The following is a 21,383-nucleotide window of genomic DNA, read 5'->3' on the forward strand; positions in this document are numbered from 1 at the left end:
ACATAGGGCTGCTGGTTTGCTGGACATAGGGCTGCTGGTTTGCTAAACATAGGGCTGTTGGTTTGCTAAACATATAGGGCTGCTGGTTTGCTAAACATAGGGCTGTTGGTTTGCTGGACATAGGGCTGTTGGTTTGCTGGACATAGGGCTGCTGGTTTGCTGGACATAGGGCTGTTGCTTTGCTGGACATAGGGCTGCTGGTTTGCTAAACATAGGGCTGTTGGTTTGCTGTTGGTTTGCTAAACATATAGGGCTGCTGGTTTGCTAAACATAGGGCTGTTGGTTTGCTGGACATAGGGCTGCTTGGTTTGCTGGACATAGGGCTGCTGGTTTGCTGGACATAGGGCTGTTGGTTTGCTGGACATAGGGCTGCTGGTTTGCTAAACATAGGGCTGTTGGTTTTGCTGGACATAGGGGGCTGTTGGTTTGCTAAACATATAGGGCTGTTGGTTTGCTAAACATATAGGGCTGCTGGTTTGCTAAACATAGGGCTGTTGCTTTGCTGCTGACATAGGGCTGCTGGTTTGCTGGACATAGGGCTGTTGGTTTGCTGGACATAGGGCTAAACATAGGGCTGTTGCTGGTGCTGGTTTGCTGGACATAGGGCTGTTGGTTTGCTGGACATAGGGCTGTTGGTTTGCTGGACATAGGGCTGTTGGTTTGCTGTGGTTGTTGCTGGACACATAGGGCTGTTGCTTTGCTGGACATAGGGGCTGCTGGTTTGCTGGACATAGGGCTGTTGGTTTGGGCTGTTGGTTTGCTGGTGGTTTGCTAAACATAGGGCTGTTGGTTTGCTGGACATAGGGCTGCTGGTTTGCTGGACATAGGGCTGCTGGTTTTGCTGGACATAGGGCTGTTGGTTTGCTGGACATTGCTGGACATAGGGCTGTTGGTTTGCTGGACATAGGGCTGTTGGTTTGCTGGACATAGGGCTGTTAGTTTGCTGGACATAGGGCTGCTGGTTTGCTGGACATAGGGCTGTTAGTTTGCTGGACATAGGGCTGTTGGTTTGCTGGGCTGTTGGTTTGCTGGACATAGGGCTGTTAGTTTGCTGGACATAGGGCTGCTGGTTTGCTAAACATAGGGCTGCTGGTTTGCTGGACATAGGGCTGCTGGTTTGCTGGACATAGGGCTGTTGGTTTGCTAAACATAGGGCTGTTGGTTTGCTAAACATAGGGCTGCTGGTTTGCTAAACGTAGGGCTGTTGGTTTGCTGGACATAGGGCTGTTGGTTTGCTGGACATAGGGCTGTTGGTTTGCTGGACATAGGACTGCTGGTTTGCTAAACATAGGGCTGCTGGTTTGCTGGACATAGGGCTGCTGCCGTGTGGGTGGAATGCTGATTAACTGGACATCTCACAAGATCTTTGTTATACTTATGGTGGAGTATCAACATCACAAGATTGTTGTTATGGTGGAGTATTAACATCGCGATATTGTAATGATTAATGGATTGCTAAAAAGGGAAATACTGGCATGTGTGCTGTTAAAACTGCAGTGGTATTTCTACCCTAATCGTTAATGAGTACTACAAACATCAAAAAGAAAGCAAAACAAATAAATAAACCAACAAAAGAAACTCTGAAAAGGGCGTTACATTGAACTGCAAGCAGGTAGCCACGGGGTGACCTGCACAGACCACGTACAAAATTGAACAGTACCTTTGTACACTGATAACAATTGTAAACATGTCTGTATATTGGAATGATGAGAATTGCCGTTAAATTATGCCTTGGCCATTAATGATCATACACTTGTTATGCATATCGTGTTTCAGAATATAGCTTCGTTGATTTTACTTTCACCCGTTTCCTCTTTTAGGAAAAGTTGAAACAAGGTCGTTAGAGTTGTTTCCCTTGTCATGAGGGCTATCAAACTCCCCACTGCGATAGCCCGACCGCGCGGAGCCCAGTACACCATCGCTGCATAGACAGATTGTATTCCTAAAAATCCTAAGGGTACAAGGTTTTCAGTTGTAAAAAACAACATGCACAAGACATGCATTGGAAGTGATAGCACGAAACTTTGAGGCGAGGGATCATCTCGCCGGCAAAAAATATCAAGTCTTCATTGAAATGGCAAAAAACATTGACTGTCCAATTAAACAAACATTTTCACAAAATACTTTATCAACATTGGCATGAATGCATGACACATTTTTATGGATAACAAGTTCATTTTATTCTTTACATAAAACATCATAATGTACAAAAATATTAATGTACAAAGTTATCAATGTAAGATGAGATTAACGGTATAACAATGCAAGACGAGGGCGATGATTATAGCACAGTGGAGTATACACTGGGAAGGTCAATGCCTGGGTCTCGGTTAGTGAGACCAAGGCATTTACCTTCCCAGTGTATAAGCCATTGTGCTATAATCATCGCCCTCGTCTTACATTGTTATCTTTGTACATTAATGCTATCTAATTTGCTTACATACATACGCACGTATATACATACATTTGTACATACATTAGTAACGTGGTGTAAAGAATATAAAGAAGTTGTTATCCATAAAACGTGTCATGTATTCATGTTCGTCCAACTTCTAAGTGCCTTTCAAGAACTTCTACAAGTCTCAAGATGGACCAGTACAGGCCAAGATCATGACAAGACCTCGATCGTTCTTTCTAGAGGCGATTAAACAGTACAACAGTGGTGCAATTGACTTGATAGATGCACAGATATTCCGGCGACATTGATTTGTTGTTACACCCAAAAGTTAGGACAGCTCTCTTATTGTTAGCTCAGTCAGAGACCATATACCGGTATATGGTCTCTGGCTCAGTTTTCTGCAACGTTTTCTCTCTTTTTTTGTAGAGAATTTGAAGATCTGGTGGGTGACAATCTGCTGACCGTATTCCTATATTATATTATTTTGATAGCAACACATAAACCCATTTAAATAGAAAGGAGTCCCAGTCAGATGGGAAATTCAGAATCTGAACCTGTGGGATCTAGACTTGCTTCAATTTAGAGCTAAATAGCATTGCAGGGGCGGCTAGGCAGTAGGGAAAATAATGTGGTTCAGGGACTGTGAGACAGACTAGTGGGTACGCTTGAAGCTTCAGGACTCAGTGAAAATGACATATGGTGGATACTTCTCACGGCCTTTATGGATTCATGTAGATCAGCTGTATCCGTTTGAGCTTTGATAATTTCTCATGTAGTTCTACGTCCACGAAGTTGTTGTTTTTCCACAAATGCAGATGCTGCGATTGTTTGGGGTTTTATTTGGCAACACCGTCCGGTTTATACCGCGGGTCCGGCTTTTAGTTCACAAACGGAAGTGCAGTTGCGTTGGTAAACAAGTCACATGGCCAAACGAACATACGGATTGAGATCACTGTTCTATCTTTTAAGTGGGAACGTATTTCGCAGTTTCCAACAACTTCAGAAAATACCCACTGCCACAAATAAGAACAGAGTCGTGAGTTCTGAACAACATATCAACAATACGTCTTCAAAACTTACACGTTTGGTCAAATATAGTCGTCACCTGTGGCCTGTGAGGCAGTGGACCAAGTCATTCAGCGATTCTGAAACTATGAGTCAAATAGCAGCTGCCATGGATCCGCCGGAATCTGTACGGGGAATGACTGAACTGGACAGAAACATTTTCAAAAATAGAATTAAAGTTCCAAGCCTAAAGATTCCAGCCCGCAAGGTTGGCATTCTTAAAAAGACGACTAAGTTGTCGATGTTGAAGGTGCGGTTGATGAAGCCAATAGCGGAATTGTCGGATGGTGATCCTAACAAGAACACTCACAAACTTATTTTACTTGATCCAGAAAAATATACATCATACCAGGTATTGTCATGTTTTGTTTAGTCAGAAGCCGCGGTCGCGTATATAGGGTCACGTTTTCGGTATTGGACGCCACGCATGTCTAGTGACATATGATATAGAATGATGCAATGGATAACAATAACAGCCATCATACACATACGAATCTCCCCGGACACCCCCTCAAAAAACAAATCAAACCCCCATAACACCCCGGACATTATCCCACCCATCCTTAACATTAAAACGGACAAAATCCCCCTACTCATCGATCTTAAGCTTTAGATTAAAGGTTCTGTATAAATATGTCAAACAAGAATAAATGTGCAATGAATGATGTGAAAAATATGCTCTTTGACCTTGCTGAATGTTGAAATATTGACAAATACTAGTAAATAAATCTTTACCAATTTTGTCCAGGGGGATTTTGTCCTATGATGCACTTTTGGGACAGCATTGATGGACAGCCGAGTTTGAAAATGGACTCTCAAAATACATATGCCCCGAGTCCCCAGGTCTCCTAGTGTGAAGAACTATGTAAAACCCTGTATTTTATTAGGACTTTTATTAATTTCAAAGTTATTTACTTGTGGTTTGTTTTATGCTGGATAGCTTAAATGTATGCAGGGTCTTACAAGTTACATTGACTTACAAAAGTATGGGCAGAGAGGACCCCCAGTAATATATTTTAAGGGTCCTTGAATACAATATGAGAGTCCTGTGAAGTATTGAAATGGTGTATGTACTGTACGTTAGATGAGAGTGGTTCTTGTGACGCATAATTGTGCTTTGTCTAAAACCCTATATATTTCTGATGGAAGTGCCTAATTTTCAATGCATGTGTGTATTTGGGCCTGGCTTGGTGATGATGTTTTCTATGGTTGGACTCTACCAGACCGTAAACCATGTATATAGTGGAGTCTCTAGCTAACCCTGACTTCAGTCATTAAGTTTGGTGAAGTTACTACATTTATTCATTATCAAATTAAACTGCTGAAGATGCATTTTCACAAGGGCTGCTGTGAATCTACTACGAGGCGATTACAATGCATATCACAAATACTGGGTAACAGATACCAATATTGGCTGATGAATACAATAAGTCTGCAGTTGGTATATTGTTCAGTAAATTCCGTGAAACATAACTAAATACATTATTTGACATATTTCTCCATAACTTCTTTGAGTGGCATTTTAGAAGTTGGGAAGTGCAATATAGAACAAACTTTATGGATACAACTTCTTTTTATTGGTGAGTGCGACGTTTCGATACAGATTCTTGTACCGTTGTCAAGCATAATGGGACATGAAGAGGGGGGGAGTGTATATATACTGGATGTGACAATGTGACAAAGAAAACAACATAATTAACATAATTGGCTAGGCAGAAGGCTGATGAAGCTAGAGAGTAGACAAAGGACAGGCGTAGAAGCCAATGATGTACAAATGATAATGACATGTTTATACAGCAGTGAGTTTATACAGTGGATTGGGCTTGGTGGATGAGTGCATCATAAGCAAATGAGACATTTCCGACCACATCAAAGCAAGCCCCAATCATCAAATAGAGTGGTCTGACATCACCATTCTCTCTAACAAACAAACAGACTTCACTAAACGCAAGCTCACCGAAGCCATCCACATCAAACGCCAAAAGCCCACCATCAACCGAGACCAAGGATACTTCATTCCATCCGCTTATGATGCACTCATCCACCAAGCCCAATCCACTGTATAAACTCACTGCTGTATAAACATGCCATTATCATTTGTACATCATTGGCTTCTACGCCTGTCCTTTGTCTACTCTCTGGCTTCATCAGCCTTCTGCCTAGCCAATTATGTTAATTATGTTGTTTTCTTTGTCACATTGTCACATCCAGTATATATACACTTCCCCCCTCTTCATGTCCCATTATGCTTGACAACGGTACAAGAATCTGTATCGAAACGTCGCACTCACCAATAAAAAGAAGTTGTTATCCATAAAGTTTGTTTTATATTTCTCCATGTTGACCATGTTCATTTATCATGACAATGACAAGTGACCACATTACTGTCAAATTCAATAAGAGTGTTGACTATTATTGTGACTGTCAAATCTTGTTTTGATAAATAACACTCAAATTCAAGTAAAGACACTCCTTTTCAAAGAAATTCATGAATATTATATTTTAGTGATCACGATTTTTTTTTGAAGGGATATGATTTAATTCATCTATTATGCGAGTGAATCATAACAGCCCTAAATTTCACACATTGCTTTCACATTTTCTCTTAAAACACACTAGTAATTCTCATCAACAAACTTAGGAAACAAGCATTACTGCTCCACATTCTCCCACAAGCTTACAGTGAAACAGGAATCCGAAGTAGACTTGTACTGCTACACTCACATTAACATGTAGCCATAAATAAGGTATTGCCGTAGTTTATTATGTTTATCATTACAAAATAATTGCAGTGGTTCATTTTATTTTAATATGTTTTGGAATGGTTTCTTCAACATTGTTTCTACATGGGTTTTAGCAATATTGACAAATCTCTGTTGTAGGATCTTGACCAATCTGACCAACATATACTGCAAGAAAATGACATACAAAGTAATGACTTTGATATGTACGATGTTGAGATGACGTATGAGAACTGGAACGTACAGGACATCCTCCGGGCTGTCATCCCAGCCAGTACTGACAGTGTCACCAGCTTCAGCATAATCGGCCATATAGCTCATCTCAACCTGAAACCTGAAGTCTACCCCTACAAGAAACTTATCGGTAAGACCCAATAAACAGTTTTTGAGAAGCTGCAAACTGAGGGCAGTCATGGCTCTTAGTTAACTACTGTATAACTTCAGGAAGTTTCAATTTCCCTTTATTCACCTCTGCCAAAACATTGTTATGAATGTCACTATCATCTCTAACCCCTCGCCACCATGGCATGTTGAATACAGATTGCAAGCATGTAAAATGATTTTAGTATTCCAATGCTGAAATTTGATGTTAATTTGATCCATGTTTAATACAGTCAGACCTCGTATATCCGAACTTCAGATATCCGAATACCTCGGTTTCCGAACATTCTTCACAAAAAACGAAATTTTCTAGTTACAATTTACCTCGTATATTCGAATGTTCGGATTCTGAATCCGAACGATCAATTTTGGTAACGAAACAGCAAAGTATGTACAAATTTGCCTCGTATAACCGAACACCAAGGCTGTCGTCTCTCCTCAACAGTGCCCAATCATGTATCAAAACCAAAGGTCTGTTGTCGGCGAGGTATCAAAACACGAAGTGTATCTTGTCTACCGCTTGTCAAAACATTGTCCTGGCTGCTAGTTAATTCATTGTTTATTGAATATTTATCACAGGGTGTGTAGGTTAATTAGAGAAGAAACAATTAAAGTTTGACATTGACTTGACACTGATTCGAATCGTTGATTGAGTAAGCATAAATAAAGACGGAGGTGTATGCTAGATATAGAAACAACACAAAAGGCATGGATCACAGCAGAGCTGTTTCGTGTTTGGCTGCTGTCTTGTGATCGACAGATGAGGTCACGTTGAAGGCGGGTCATTTTGCTTGTTGACAATGTGGCTAGTCACAACTGTAAAAATCTGAAACTGACCAGCGTGACTGTCCATTTCCTGCCACCCAACACAACCGCACACATTCAGCCAATGGATGCAATGGATTTGAAAATGTCGGCGACCTCACAAACCTGGAGCTGTTGTTAAAAATCCAAGCAGTGAATAACAACTCTGTCCGTCAACAATCATCAATCAAAGACTTTTTCAAGCCGATGTAATTTATGTTATGATATGTTATGCAAGATGTTATGTTAATAAAAGATGTAGTTATGTTTCAATGTTATTTTTAGTTGTTTTGTTTTCACGTGTAGCCGACCGCCTAGGTCCTGATTCAGATATCCCAATGATTCGTTTGTCCGAACAATTCAATAAAAAAACAAAGTGTTCGGATAAACGAGGTCTGACTGTATACTGTTCTCACACTAACAACTGGTAAGAAGCCCACCATGGCTTGTTAAATACAGACTGCAAGCATGTAAAATGATTTTAGTATTCCAATGCTGAAATATGATGTTAATTTGATCCATGTTTAATATACTGTTCTCACACTAACAACTGGTAAGAAGGCCTGTACATCTGTCAATAGTGTGTTGTCTATATTTTCTAACTTTGCCCTCCATGTAAGCAATACTCTTGCGTTGATTGTAAAACAGTGTAGAACAACATAAAACATTCACCTGAACACCTCTCTGGCCACCTGGCATGCTCCTGTGTTATCTATCTTTTGTTATGTTTCTACCCAACTGAGATGACTTTCAGCTACATACGTCAGTTGCTGATTACTCAGTGATCAGATCTGTCTCAGTGTAATGCTTACACCAGATGAGAGCCATGGTTTAGGATTCAAAAGGCTGTCATCTTTTGTTATTTGTCGCTGATGATCGAATCAGTTCTTGGGAGACCAACTTCCATAGGAAACTGTTGTTGCCTTTTGGCAGTACTACTTGCCTTTTGAAAAAATATGGTTCAAGTTCTCATGCATGTGATGTGCTTACACTGTCTCATAAGATACCTAGTTATGTGCAGAAAACTGGATGACATTTGTTATTCTTACTTCTTTGCCAACCTTGGTTGGTGGACAAACTCCTCAAGGACAACAAGGCCCACAAGCTCTGTGAGAAGTGTCCCTCTACTACAACCCAGGTTGAAGCTTCTGTTCATGCTCTACAAAAGTGCATAACCTTGCTCGGCACAATGTATACATGAAGGATACTCTGTACTCTGTCAGGTTGTGCCTGAATTCACTCCATCCTTGACTCTCTGGTTTAAGATCGTGGAACCTTAGTCATCGAGGGGGACAGCAGACTTGTGTATGCAGACATGAGAAGTTTCAATGATTTTGGTTTCATTTTGAACATTTTTGAGATAGATGTAAATCTGCAAGACCCCCGGCTAAATTTTCAGTGTTTATTGTGCTTTGCTGTTCTCATGTCTGTGTATGCATTCATCTCCGGGGCCACTTCCATGAGTTGTGCAGAAACTGGCATCCACACTGCATGGCCAACTTCTTTCACAGTGCCATATGGATCCAGTAGGACATAGTTCCTCCTGTGGTCCTCCCTCGAGAGACAGACATTGAGCTCTCTGTAAGGTGTCCTTAATGATCTTAAGGAGTTTCTTGGACAGGTTGGAGGCAAGAGCAGAATGTTTGCCTGTATGTACTAGAAAAAGGAAGCTACATTAATCATGTTAATAGTTATGTAATCTTATACGTGCTCAACCATGAGTCTAGTTTGACCGATGGGGTACTCAAGTTGGAAACATTTGGACGTTTTGAAGCCCAAGTCTACAGGCAATTGTATGAAAAGATGACGAGTACCACAGGAGCGTGAGTTTAGTTTTACTTCGCACTCAGCAATATTCCAGCCATGTGACGGCAGTCTGTAAGTAATCAAGTCTGGATCAGACAATCCAGTTTTATAACATCATGACATCATTCTATGCAATTGGGATACAATGACATGTGTCAACCAAGTCAGCGAGCCTGACTGCCCCATGCCATTAGTCGCCTCTTATGATAAGCATGGGTTACTGAAGATCAATGCGAACCTGGATCTACGCGGTTTACACAGGAGCATGCTGGGAGTGAGGTGGTCATAGGGTGTGTTCAGGTGAATGTTTTATGTTCACACTATGATATGATTGATGAAAGTAAGAACATTGCATACTAATGTGTCACGACAAGGTGAGGTGAGGGTTTTACGTCGTGCTTGAAAATATTTCGCTCATATGATGACGTGCATGCGTGTGTATGTGTATGTGCGGCTGCTTGTACTAGCCCAGACTTAAGCTGGTTTTATAGTGCTAGCCAACTGAGATACCATGCCGCAGTGAAGCATGAATACCCCACTCAGACACATTATACTGACTCAGAGCCGACCAGTCCTTGTTGTACCCATTAATGCCGAGCGCCAGGCAGGGACTGTCACGATAAGGATATAAGTAAGGGCAATAAATTGACAAATCATGAATGTCAAGTTTTTATTCAAAGAAAGCATGATAACATGTAACAAGAAATTTGATTGTATCAATTACACATAAGTAGTAACACAGGGCTTCTAATAATTGTTCTGCTGAATATTTGAAAAAAGAAACAGGATTGTCCATCAACCCAGATACTTCAGACATTTTTCATACTGCTTTCAGTGCACACTGTTTTCAACAGGAAATTAGTTAATGCCACACTGTTTTGACCATTGTAAAATTGTGGGACATGCACAAGGTTATAGCTTGAAAAAAGTTCAAGAAGGAATAGCTGTAGTATAATGAAACTTCATACATATCTTCTTTAGGAAATGGCCAAGATTTGAAAATATGCCCCCCGTGGAAGGTCAATGTCACAGTGAAGGTCATGTGTAAAGTATGTTAGCCATATACACTAGATTGACTTATTATGTAGTTATTGCATGATTTGAAAGCATGTATGACATGGGGTCACAGGTCACAGTGACGTTTGTCAGCAAGAAGATTCAATGCTATGTTTTGGTTGACTTGGGACTTGTTTCTGTCTGTCTCTCAAGGCATGGTGTATTCATAGTCTGTTCATTGTTGAATGTCTGTCTTGTAAGTGGCCTCTCTCCTTTATTGAATTCAGAATAGGGCAGGAATTCATATTTCTGATAGGTATTAAATCTGCACATGGTTAGCAGATTAGCAAGTCATGTCAGAAAAGACCTCAAATCACCCTCTGCAACACTTCAAGATGGTCCGTCCCATCTAAAACTGACATGTTCATGTATACAAGGGTAGATTACTCTAATTGGAAGTACAAAATCATTATGGAAAGGTAGGTTTGCTTCTGTATTTTTTAATATTTCAGTCATTTGCTGCCACTGACATTTCCTACAAATATATTTACACAGACACTTGTTACATGTAATACATTACTCATGATGATAATTGTTTGTGTCCAGGGCAGGTAATCTGTGACAAGCTCCCTAATATCTGTACTGTGGTTAACAAGCTTGATGTGATTGACAACACTTTCCGCAACTTCAAGATGGAACTTCTGGCAGGAGAAGACAACTACGTCACACAAGTTCGAGAAAACGGCTGCATATACGAGTTTGACTTCTCTAAGGTTTATTGGAACCCAAGACTCTGTGAGTTGTAATCAGTCAACACAAGACAGATAATTTGAATAGAGATATGGACTGAAAAAGCTGACTATAACAAACTCATATCAGGAGTAATTCAATGTCTACATGATACATTTACAACCCAGGGTGTGGATCACTTCTTAGGTGACATGAATCTTTGACTTGAGGCCATGTCACTCCAAGCAAAGGAATTAAACTATGACATGCCAGAGGCCACTGCTCTTCTGTATGGCTTGTGGAGTTCTGGTAAGATAAGTATGATAGTGCTAATATGTGTCCTTTTGCCTGACTGTTCACAGTAAGAATTTCGGATTGGTCTGCCTAATGCTGTATTCACTGTAGGGTTTCACAGCCAAAGCTGACTCACACCTGTTTTACTTGTGTTTCAGCTACAGAACATGGAACAATGATCAAGCAGCTCCAGCAAGGTGACATTGTGTATGACATGTTTGCTGGTGTTGGGCCCTTTGCCATCCCAGCTGCAAGGCGAGGCATCTTTGTCAAGGCCAATGATCTGAACCCAAACTCCTATAGTTCTTTACAGAGAAACATTTCTCTAAATAAAATTAGACCAGATGTGTTGACAGCTTATAATCTTGATGGACGGGCATTTGTTCGAACAGTAGTGAAGTCGGATTTGATCAAGAGGATGAAGTCTGATTCGCAGAACAGCACCATGCATATATTGATGAACCTGCCAGCAGCAGCTATAGAGTTCCTGGACTGCTTTGTGTCTCTTTTAGTGGATTGTGATGTAGGAATGGAGGGTATTGATGATGCAAGTTTACCTGTGGTACACTGCTACTGTTTCAGTAAAAGTGACGATCCAAACAAAGATGTTGTTGAACAAGGGGAGAGAATTATTGATAAATCTTTAACAGATGTCAGTGTCAGGTTTGTTCGAAATGTTGCCCCCAACAAGGATATGATGTGCTTAACATTTCGCCTGACAAAAGACATTTTATTTCAAGAATTACAGAAAGCTGATGTAAATCTAAAAGAATGTGGTAAGTTTGCCACTGATATTGTTGCATTTAGATTGCTTAACTGTTTGTGATTAATTTTGTAACATTTATATACTTTCAATGTGTGATTAATAGGTTATGAAGTAATATAATAAAGCTTCACTTACTTTCTGTCCTGAAGTCACACTGACAGCAGTACATTTCAGTTTTCTTATGCTTGATTTTCAGGTGAACCAGATGCAAAGAGAGCAAAGGCTACCTGATGGACATGGCAAAATCTTCTGTCAAGATATGATAGTTTCAGTTACTTGGAGTAAAGAGAATGTATGAGAATTTGAATGAGAATACAAAAAGAGAATGATGGCCATCTGTTGAGATATCTTAGGTTAAGTTTCTGAAAAAAAGAACATGCCAGACGTGCGGAATAACACAGAAGTGCCATTCATTCAGTTGGAGGATCATATATAGACATACTGACTGCAGGTAGCTTGTTGCTCATGTGTTTTCATAGAGTCAACATTTGTGATAATGTTGCTGAGATAAGTTAGCAAGACAAACCATACACCATCCCATGTACTTGCTCCAGTGGTCTGTCCCTGATAATTTGATACATTGGTTGTACTGCCCAGTATAGAATCACCCAGGTGTTGAGTGTACATCACCTGCAGTGCCAATGCTGAGCCCCTGACTGGCATATACAGTGTATGTATAAACTCTGAGATACAGGCATGTAAACAGTGGTACATCAAAGACACCTGTTCCAGACATCCAACAAAGATTGGCGTTACTGACTGGTTTTGGTTCTGCTGTAGCCATTGAAACAAACAGTCATGGTGGTAATGTTATCCTGCCTCAAGAAGATACAATACGTGCAACATCACATCATCGATGTTGTCCCCTATGCGGTACCAATAACCATTCGCAATGGTGGACCCTTGCACGACCATCAGAGCTGTCCAGACTAACTCCATTCTGAACTGTGTATCGTCTGTCTTGAATTGTCTCAACCCAGGAATTGTCAAAGTCGTGTCTGTTGCAGTATCGATTCAGTAGATCCACCAAGCAAATAAAGTAGTGTTGACTGGCCCATCGCAAGTCATGGTTGTGGCCCTAATGTAGATAACATCAATTAAAATGCATAACATCTTCGTTTTGCGCCATTCCTGTTTGCGCCACACAAGCATTCAGTTTCATCAAGGGAAACCACTGCGTAAGCATTGTTAGTGGTTGGACAAGGTGGTCATGCACACCTGGTAGACCTACTATCAATTTGTGCTATTCACGTTAAGAAAACCATGTGACTATCATGATCTATCAAACACTCAAACATCCAAATTGTGTGCCGTTTTGAACTTGTCCAAAATGTCAACTATGGAAACTTTAAAACAGACAGTGCGCTTTGATAGCTGTTCAATTTACAGTGTGTTGAAAAAGATAGAGACATTTCACAACCAGATCTGCAATAATGTACTGTCATGTGTACTGTTTGTTTTAATGCTCCAGGATGCTGAAGATCTTATGGCTTCACTTAACTTGTTTTAAATATACGAGGGGCGATCAAAAAGTATGTAGAATCACCAAGAAAACAATACAATATTTTCTACATATTATCTGTCAAGCTCAAGCAATTTGGTTTTGCTATGTTCCAGTCTCACGATCCCCATTTTGTTTGACCTGTTATCTTGGTACCCTCAAAAAATGCAAAATCTACAATAAATGCATCAAAAACTTCAGGAAACAAAATATGCAAGAAATATTTTGTGTGTTTTAGATTGATAGAAGTCCCCTAGAATCACACTGAGAAATTAAAGTTCATAAAAAAGCAATTTGAAATTACAATCGCTTACCTAATCATAAGGACATAGCTTATTCTAATGTTTTCACTTTCACAAATCGTTTTTCATTTTCTGCTATTTTGTTAGAAATATTATACCTCAATGTGTTGTGATGACAAATATCTGGTTAACCACATTACCCACACATGGAAAATTTTGGATATGGCTTTGCTAATGATTCCTTCAAAATAAAATGGAAGCTTTTGAAACATTGGACATCAAGAATATAGTTAGTCTACGTACTTTTTGATCGACCCTCGTATCTTGAATGAAAATAGAGATGAATTGAATTGATATCTTGAACAGAGATGATTATAGATATCTCCATTAAAATTCATGTTATCGCAAAATGAATTAAGGATGTGTTGAAGCATGACATCTTGAATTGAATTAGAGATATCTTGAAATGCATTAAAGATATCTCAAATAGAGATGATGTATTGAGAAATTACTGATATCTTACATCGTTTTAAAGATATTTTGAATTCAGTCAGTGAGTTTAGTGTTACGCCACATTCAGCAATATTCCAGCTATATGGTGGTGGTCTGTAAATAATCGAGTTTGGACCAGACAATCCAGTGATCAACAGCATGAGCATAGATCTGTGCAATTGGGATACGACGACACGTGTCAACCCAGTCAGCGAGTCTGACCACAGGATCCCGTTAGTCGCCTCTGACGACATGCATGGGTTACTGAAGACCAATTCTATCCCGGACCTTCAGGGATGGCACAATTGTAACACATTTTGAAAAGATGTATGGATTTCATAAAATGCAACTGAAGCCTGAAGCATGATGTAACAGTTTATTCTGATTGAACTCGGGAAAAACCCAACTGTATCTACTTTGCAGCAGATGTTAATTCAGCTTATTCAAATTCAAGTGAACAGGTCATATCCACCTTCAGCTCAGCTTACTTAATTGGACATTGGAAAACCAACTCGTTCCTCAGATACTGTGTCATTTCATGATGGAACTCTTGAAAAGATGAATATGGGGCACTTATTTCGATGATATTTGCGCATGTGTGTACAGTGGGTCTCCTTAATTCCCCTGCCAGTTTTGTAAATGATACCTTAATTCCCCCAACTGGCATGTGGATTGACCCTGTAATAAAATGCAGAAGGAACAAGAGGTCTTCCTGATCCAGTCCTCTCACAAACTGAGACTTCCTCCTCCTCATGTACTACCTTTATAGGAATAGGACGCTGGGAAGTTATAAGAGCTGAAATTTCGTCAATGTCAACTGCGCCCAGAATGATGACTAGTTATAGCAACTTCGATTACCACCTCTTCTGGCATCGTAAAGATGACGTGGGGTATCAAGCAACTCTTTCTGGGCAATTTCTGCAATTTGATCCGAGATTTCCCAACAGTTTGGCATTCCCAAGAAGTCATTGATGCTGAAGAAAGTGATCAGTAAGTCATCGAGACTCTAGAAATGCACCATTATCTTTGGAAGGAGATATTGCTCTGCTCTGGTACAAAAAAGAAAAAATCTAAAAGGCATTGTTTGTCCACCTTGGATGCAAAGACAATTGCAATGATAGAGGTTCTCGCGATAGATGGCAGACAACTTGTCATTGCCAAAGAGTGAGTTAGGATGGAACCAATTGATTCATACTTCCACAACACATTCCTACCTCTGTGGAAGGGTAGACTTGGTACCTTGCATTGCTCTCCAATGAAGTATGGTAATACTCGCGTCCAAAATGCTGTGAACATATCTTAGCTCAACCCTCCAAAATCATCACCCGATTCTCCAGGGAAAGAAACATGGAGTCGTGATTGTAGAATGGACGGATCGTCTTTGTAATGCTGCAGTATAGGCTCGACCACTTGGAACGTGAAACTGTCATCTGCCTCTCTCCTTCCATGTCGAGTAAGCTTTCGAGAGTTGACAATACTGAAATTACATTTCGGGAAAGTTCATTAATACGACTAGAGCTTAGATAGGTTTGGGCCATCTTTCTTCGAGATACACAAAACAGCGATAAATTGTGAAAATAAGCATAAATACTTTTCAAAAAACCAAATCTATTTCAATCATGCATCTTTTGTAGGGTGACAATTCTAGTGAATGCTTTAACTATACATATATGGGTTCTTGCAAATGATACAACTAAACAAACATGGCAGAGTGACAATTCCAGTTAATGCCATAACTATGTGTAAGTTTAGTAAATGCTATAACTATAAAACATATGGCAGAGTGATAATTCCGGTGAATGCTATAACTGTACTTATCTTAAAAACCTTCATGTAAAATACATTAATTTCATTGGTCAATGACGGTTTAACAAGTTTCCGTGTCACCCTCCGAGGAGAGTAATAATTCTAGTGAATGCCATAACATTTACATATGGCAGAGTGACAATTCTAGTGAATGCTATAACTAAAGACATATTTTGCAGAGTGATAATTCTAGTTAATGCCATAATATTTACATATGGCAGATTGATAATTCTAGCGAATGCCATAACATTTACATATGGCAGAGTGATAATTCTAGTGAATACTATAACTATAGACATATTTTGCAGAGTGATAATTCTTGTTAATGCCATAACATTTACCTATGGCAGATTGATAATTCTAGTGAATACTATATATAGACATATTTTGCAGAGTGATAATTCTTGTTAATGTCATAACATTTACAAATGGCAGTGTGATAATTCTAGTGAATGTCATAATATTTGCATATGGCAGAGTGTGAATTCTAACAAATGCTGTAATTATTGATTTATAGGAGAGTAATCATTCTAGGGAATGCCATAACATTTACATATGGCAGAGTGATAATTCTAGTGAATGCTATAACCATTTATATATGGCAGTTTGATAATTCTAGTGAATGCTATAACTATATATATATCGTAGTGATATAATTCTAGTGAATGCCATAACATTTACATATGGCAGATTGATGATTGTAGTGAAAGCTGTAACTATTCATTTCTGGCAGTGTTATAATTCTAGTGAATGCCATAACATTTGCCTATGGCAGAGTGATAATTCTAGTGAATGCTATAACTATATATATATCGTAGTGATATAATTCTAGTGAATGCCATATCATTTACATATGGCAGAGTGATGATTGTAGTGAAAGCTGTAACTATTCATTTCTGGCAGTGTTATAATTCTAGTGAATGCCATAATACTTACATATGGCAGAGTGATAATTCTAGTGAATGCTATAACTATGTATATATGGCAGTTTGATAATTCTAGTGAATGCTATAACTATATATATATCGTAGTGATATAATTCTAGTGAATGCCATATCATTTACATATGGCAGAGTGATAATTCTAGTGAATACTATAACTATAGACATATTTTGCAGAGTGATAATTCTTGTTAATGTCATAACATTTACAAATGGCAGTGTGATAATTCTAGTGAATGTCATAATATTTGCATATGGCAGAGTGTGAATTCTAATAAATACTGTAATTATTGATTTATAGGAGAGTAATAATTCTAGTGAATGCCATAACATTTACATATGGCAGAGTGACAATTCTAGTGAATGCTATAACTATAGACATATTTTGCAGAGTGGTAATTCTTGTTAATGTCATAACATTTACAAATGGCAGTGTGATAATTCTAGTGAATGTCATAATATTTGCATATGGCAGAGTGTGAATTCTAATAAATACTGTAATTATTGATTTATAGGAGAGTAATAATTCTAGTTAATGCCATAATATTTACATATGGCAGATTGATAATTCTAGCGAATGCAATAACATTTACATATGGCAGAGTGATAATTCTAGTGAATGCTATAACTATAGACATATTTTGCAGAGTGATAATTCTAGTGAATGCCATAACATTTACATATGGCAGAGTGACAATTCTAGTGAATGCTATAACTATAGACATATTTTGCAGAGTGATAATTCTAGTTAATGCCATAACATTTACATATGGCAGAGTGATAATTCTAGTGAATGCTATAACTATAGACATATTTTGCAGAGTGATAATTCTAGTTAATGCCATAATATTTACATATGGCAGATTGATAATTCTAGCGAATGCCATAACATTTACATATGGCAGAGTGATAATTCTAGTGAATGCTATAACTATATATATATCGTAGTGATATAATTCTAGTGAATGCCATAACATTTACATATGGCAGATTGATGATTGTAGTGAAAGCTGTAACTATTCATTTCTGGCAGTGTTATAATTCTAGTGAATGCCATAATACTTACATATGGCAGAGTGATAATTCTAGTGAATGCTATAACTAAAGATCTATGGCAGAGTAATAAGTCTAGTGAATGCCATAAAATTTACATATGGCAGAGTGATAATTCTAGTGAATGCTATAACTATGTATATATGGCAGTTTGATAATTCTAGTGAATGCTATAACTATATATATATCGTAGTGATATAATTCTAGTGAATGCCATATCATTTACATATGGCAGAGTGATGATTGTAGTGAAAGCTGTAACTATTCATTTCTGGCAGTGTTATAATTCTAGTGAATGCCATAATACTTACATATGGCAGAGTGATAATTCTAGTGAATGTTATAACTAAAGATCAATGGCAGAGTAATAAGTCTAGTGAATGCCATAAAATTTACACATGGCAGAGTGATAATTCTAGTGAATGCTATAACTATTCATATGTGGAAGAGTGATAAGTCTAGTGAAAGCTATAACTATTCATATATTGCAGTGTGATAATTCTAGTGAATGTATACCAGTGAGAAGGTAACAAAGTGAAAAGGTAACAAAGTGACAACATAACAAAGTGAAAAGGTAACAAAGTGACTAGGTAGCAAGCTAAGTAACTAACTAAGTATACCAGTGACGAGGTAACAAAGTGACAAGGTAACAAAGTGAAAATGTAACAAAGTGACTTTGCCCAAGCCGCCGTAGGGTTCGGACGTGTTTACTCGGAGCTCCCGATAGCCCTGTCCTGTTCCCGGTTATGCCCCACATATGACGAACATGGCAATCCCATATGACAGACTCGCGTAAATAACAATCCAGTGTATGGTTGCGGAGATCTATTTATGTGTGTTTACGGATATTCATGGATCATGGGCATACGGATGGCTTGAAAACTCTATAAAGCACGTCAACCAACAGGTAAATACCTATGTGCACTATCCTCTACTGATATCATAATGACTGAATGTGTCTCCCCCCAAACCTATTCTACACAGAATCCTGACAATGTTGATTATGATATTGTGAAACAGCTGGATGATATATTTGGGGAAAATGATAGGAAAACCTGCAAGGGAAAACTGCTTGGAGTCTACGATAACGACGATCAGGGACTCAATAATATAAGATTTTCTCTATATGATGTGGCTAAATCCGAATGTGAGGATTTTCCTGAAGGAATACTTATCAGGCGTGTGAAGCGAAGTGGCCAAACTAAAAGCGTAGCTGAGAAATATGCTTCTGATGCGTATGTGCTTTATAAGTTTATCAAAGGTGTAATTCCTGCCCATGTGATTCAAACTGATGTTCTGACCAGACAAAAATCTGTTCAAGATAAACCAGGACACGAACATGTTCATGAGAAAGACAAAGACCCCTTTGGGAATATGATGTCAAAACTGATGTTTATTCATGACGACATGAACAAAAAGTTTGAAATTGTGTGTAAACGTTTAGCAGAATTTGAGGACAGATACAATAGTGATATGGTCAGACTCCTTGATGCATATGATGCAAGAGTCAGTGAAACAAAACACTATGAAGCTGAAAACCTAGCGTTGTTGTCCAAAGAAAAAGTGTTGAAAGCGGAAAACCTAAAACTTTGCAATCAACTTAAACAAAGTGAAGCAGAATTGAGAGACTCAAAGGACACTTTCATTACAATGCTAAACTCTATTGATAAGAGTGTGCGTGCAGTTGACGGGAAGATGGATTGCATAAACACAAGAAACAAGTTATTGTATTCGGACACTGTAAAGCTAGGTAATCAGTTGTCAGATGCTGACTTTGACGATATCCACAAAGTGCATGCTCAAGCCCCAAGCGCACCCACAGCAGCACAAGCCCATCGTATGCCAAGTTCACCACAGGTTATTGTTCGCAAGGATACACCAATCACTCCAACCGACAATGACGTAATCATCTGTGAACACTCTCACCCCTACGATGAGCGTGCTGATAATGAAACCCAGAGCAATACAAGGAAAGCCAGAACTGTGACATTCAACAATGAGTGGAAAAAGTCATTTAGTGGTGTTTCGAAGCATAGGAATAAACGTTTAGTGCTAAGTTATGTCAGGGCTGACAAGTCGTTTGACATCATCAAAGACGCTATAGTGGATTACGCTAAAGACCGTGGCGTTGTGATATCTCATACCAGATTGATGAAGCATTGGGACAGTCCGCGTAACCCGACATACACCATACGAATTACAGTCACTAGAGACTCTGCTGACGTCATCATGGATGACGACTATTTCTGGCCTGAAAACGTGAACTGTCGGGAATGGGTTCCGAATAATACATGGTACGGCGATAATGGACATGAAGGTAACGGACAGTAATATATGTCTTGCAATTTATACATACTGATTCTTGTAATGTCATTATCTCGTGTCATTACATGGAATATTCGTGGTGTTACGAACTGTTTGTCGGAACTCAAGTATAAACTGGATAGCTGTGATATACTGTTCCTAAGTGAACACTGGCTGAATGACAATCAGAAACCAATTCTAACTGATCTTCATGACGACTTCCATGTGTGTGTCAAATGCCAGCAGAACCATTCTTCACCTAGAGGAGCTGGTGGAGTTGCATTGTTCATCAGGAAGCAAGATAGTTGTAGTGTCTCGGTATTAAATATACCGAACAGAGAACACATCATTGGTGTTAAGATGACTAAATGTGGCATTCCAGTGTACATAGTTGGTGTGCGACTTCCATCGTCTAATGTCATGGACACTGTCTACGCAGAAGAACTCCATAATGCTATGGATGTATACGATACCTGCTCATATCATGGACAAACTGTAATACTTGGTGATTTTAATACTGACCTTCGGACTCTCTCAGCATTAAAACCTCGAGCTAAGTGTTTGCAGAGAGCTTTGAAGGAACGTGACCTGATCTCGATTGTACCACTGGACAATCAAAATGCTTACACCTACACTAGTAAATGTAGACAGGTTAAAACTATGATCGATTATGTTTTTGTTAACACTGATTGTAGAAGTAGCATTGTTGGCTATGATATTGACTATTCCATCCCGTACTCTGTCTCAGATCACTACCCTATACTTATTTGTATGCATGTAACTGATGATGTACGTCAATATCACTATGGGGGTGAAAAGTTAAACTGGCGAAAGGCCAACAGCATTGATCTGATGCTTTATCGCTATGAGACTGAAAATTATTTCAGAAATGTCAGTTTAGATATAGCTGATTACAACACACCAGAGGAGTATATTGAAGCCTACCATAATTTCATCCTTGATTCATTACATGCTTCAGCCAATATCAGTATTCCTGCTTCAAAATTTCAATCCCATTTAAAACCCTACTGGAAGAGGGATAATTTAAAGCCATGTCATAACGA

General features: G+C 38.9%; 2 protein-coding genes across 2 annotated transcripts; one reads left to right on the plus strand and one right to left on the minus strand.

The window, feature by feature from the left end:
- Window positions 1-562: 562 nt before the first annotated feature.
- Window positions 563-1,105, minus strand: LOC124262644 (glutenin, low molecular weight subunit-like). The gene has a single exon (XM_046697147.1). The coding sequence runs from the start codon at window positions 1,103-1,105 to the stop codon at window positions 563-565; it is 543 nt and encodes a 180-aa protein (XP_046553103.1).
- A 2,191-nt stretch (window positions 1,106-3,296) lies between these two features.
- On the plus strand, window positions 3,297-12,301 carry LOC124262638 (tRNA (guanine(37)-N1)-methyltransferase-like). Its single transcript, XM_046697144.1, has 5 exons — window positions 3,297-3,815; window positions 6,346-6,568; window positions 10,798-10,986; window positions 11,373-11,990; window positions 12,177-12,301. The coding sequence occupies exons 1-5, from the start codon at window positions 3,321-3,323 to the stop codon at window positions 12,209-12,211; spliced, it is 1,560 nt and encodes a 519-aa protein (XP_046553100.1). The 5' UTR covers window positions 3,297-3,320; the 3' UTR covers window positions 12,212-12,301.
- The last annotated feature ends 9,082 nt before the right edge of the window (window positions 12,302-21,383 follow it).

Source organism: Haliotis rubra, unplaced genomic scaffold, assembly GCF_003918875.1.
Source record: "Haliotis rubra isolate DU_JTF1 unplaced genomic scaffold, ASM391887v1 Scf849, whole genome shotgun sequence".
NCBI classification, from domain to species: domain Eukaryota; kingdom Metazoa; phylum Mollusca; class Gastropoda; order Lepetellida; family Haliotidae; genus Haliotis; species Haliotis rubra.

Coding starts and splice junctions, on each gene's coding strand:
- LOC124262644 (XM_046697147.1), bottom strand. CDS start 1,105: ATGTCCAGCAAACCAGCAGCCCTATGTTTAGCAAACCAGCAGCCCTAT.
- LOC124262638 (XM_046697144.1), top strand. CDS start 3,321: ATGGCCAAACGAACATACGGATTGAGATCACTGTTCTATCTTTTAAGT. Junction 3,816..6,345: donor AAAAATATACATCATACCAG/GTATTGTCATGT, acceptor TCTCTGTTGTAG/GATCTTGACCAATCTGACCA. Junction 10,987..11,372: donor TTATTGGAACCCAAGACTCT/GTGAGTTGTAAT, acceptor CTTGTGTTTCAG/CTACAGAACATGGAACAATG.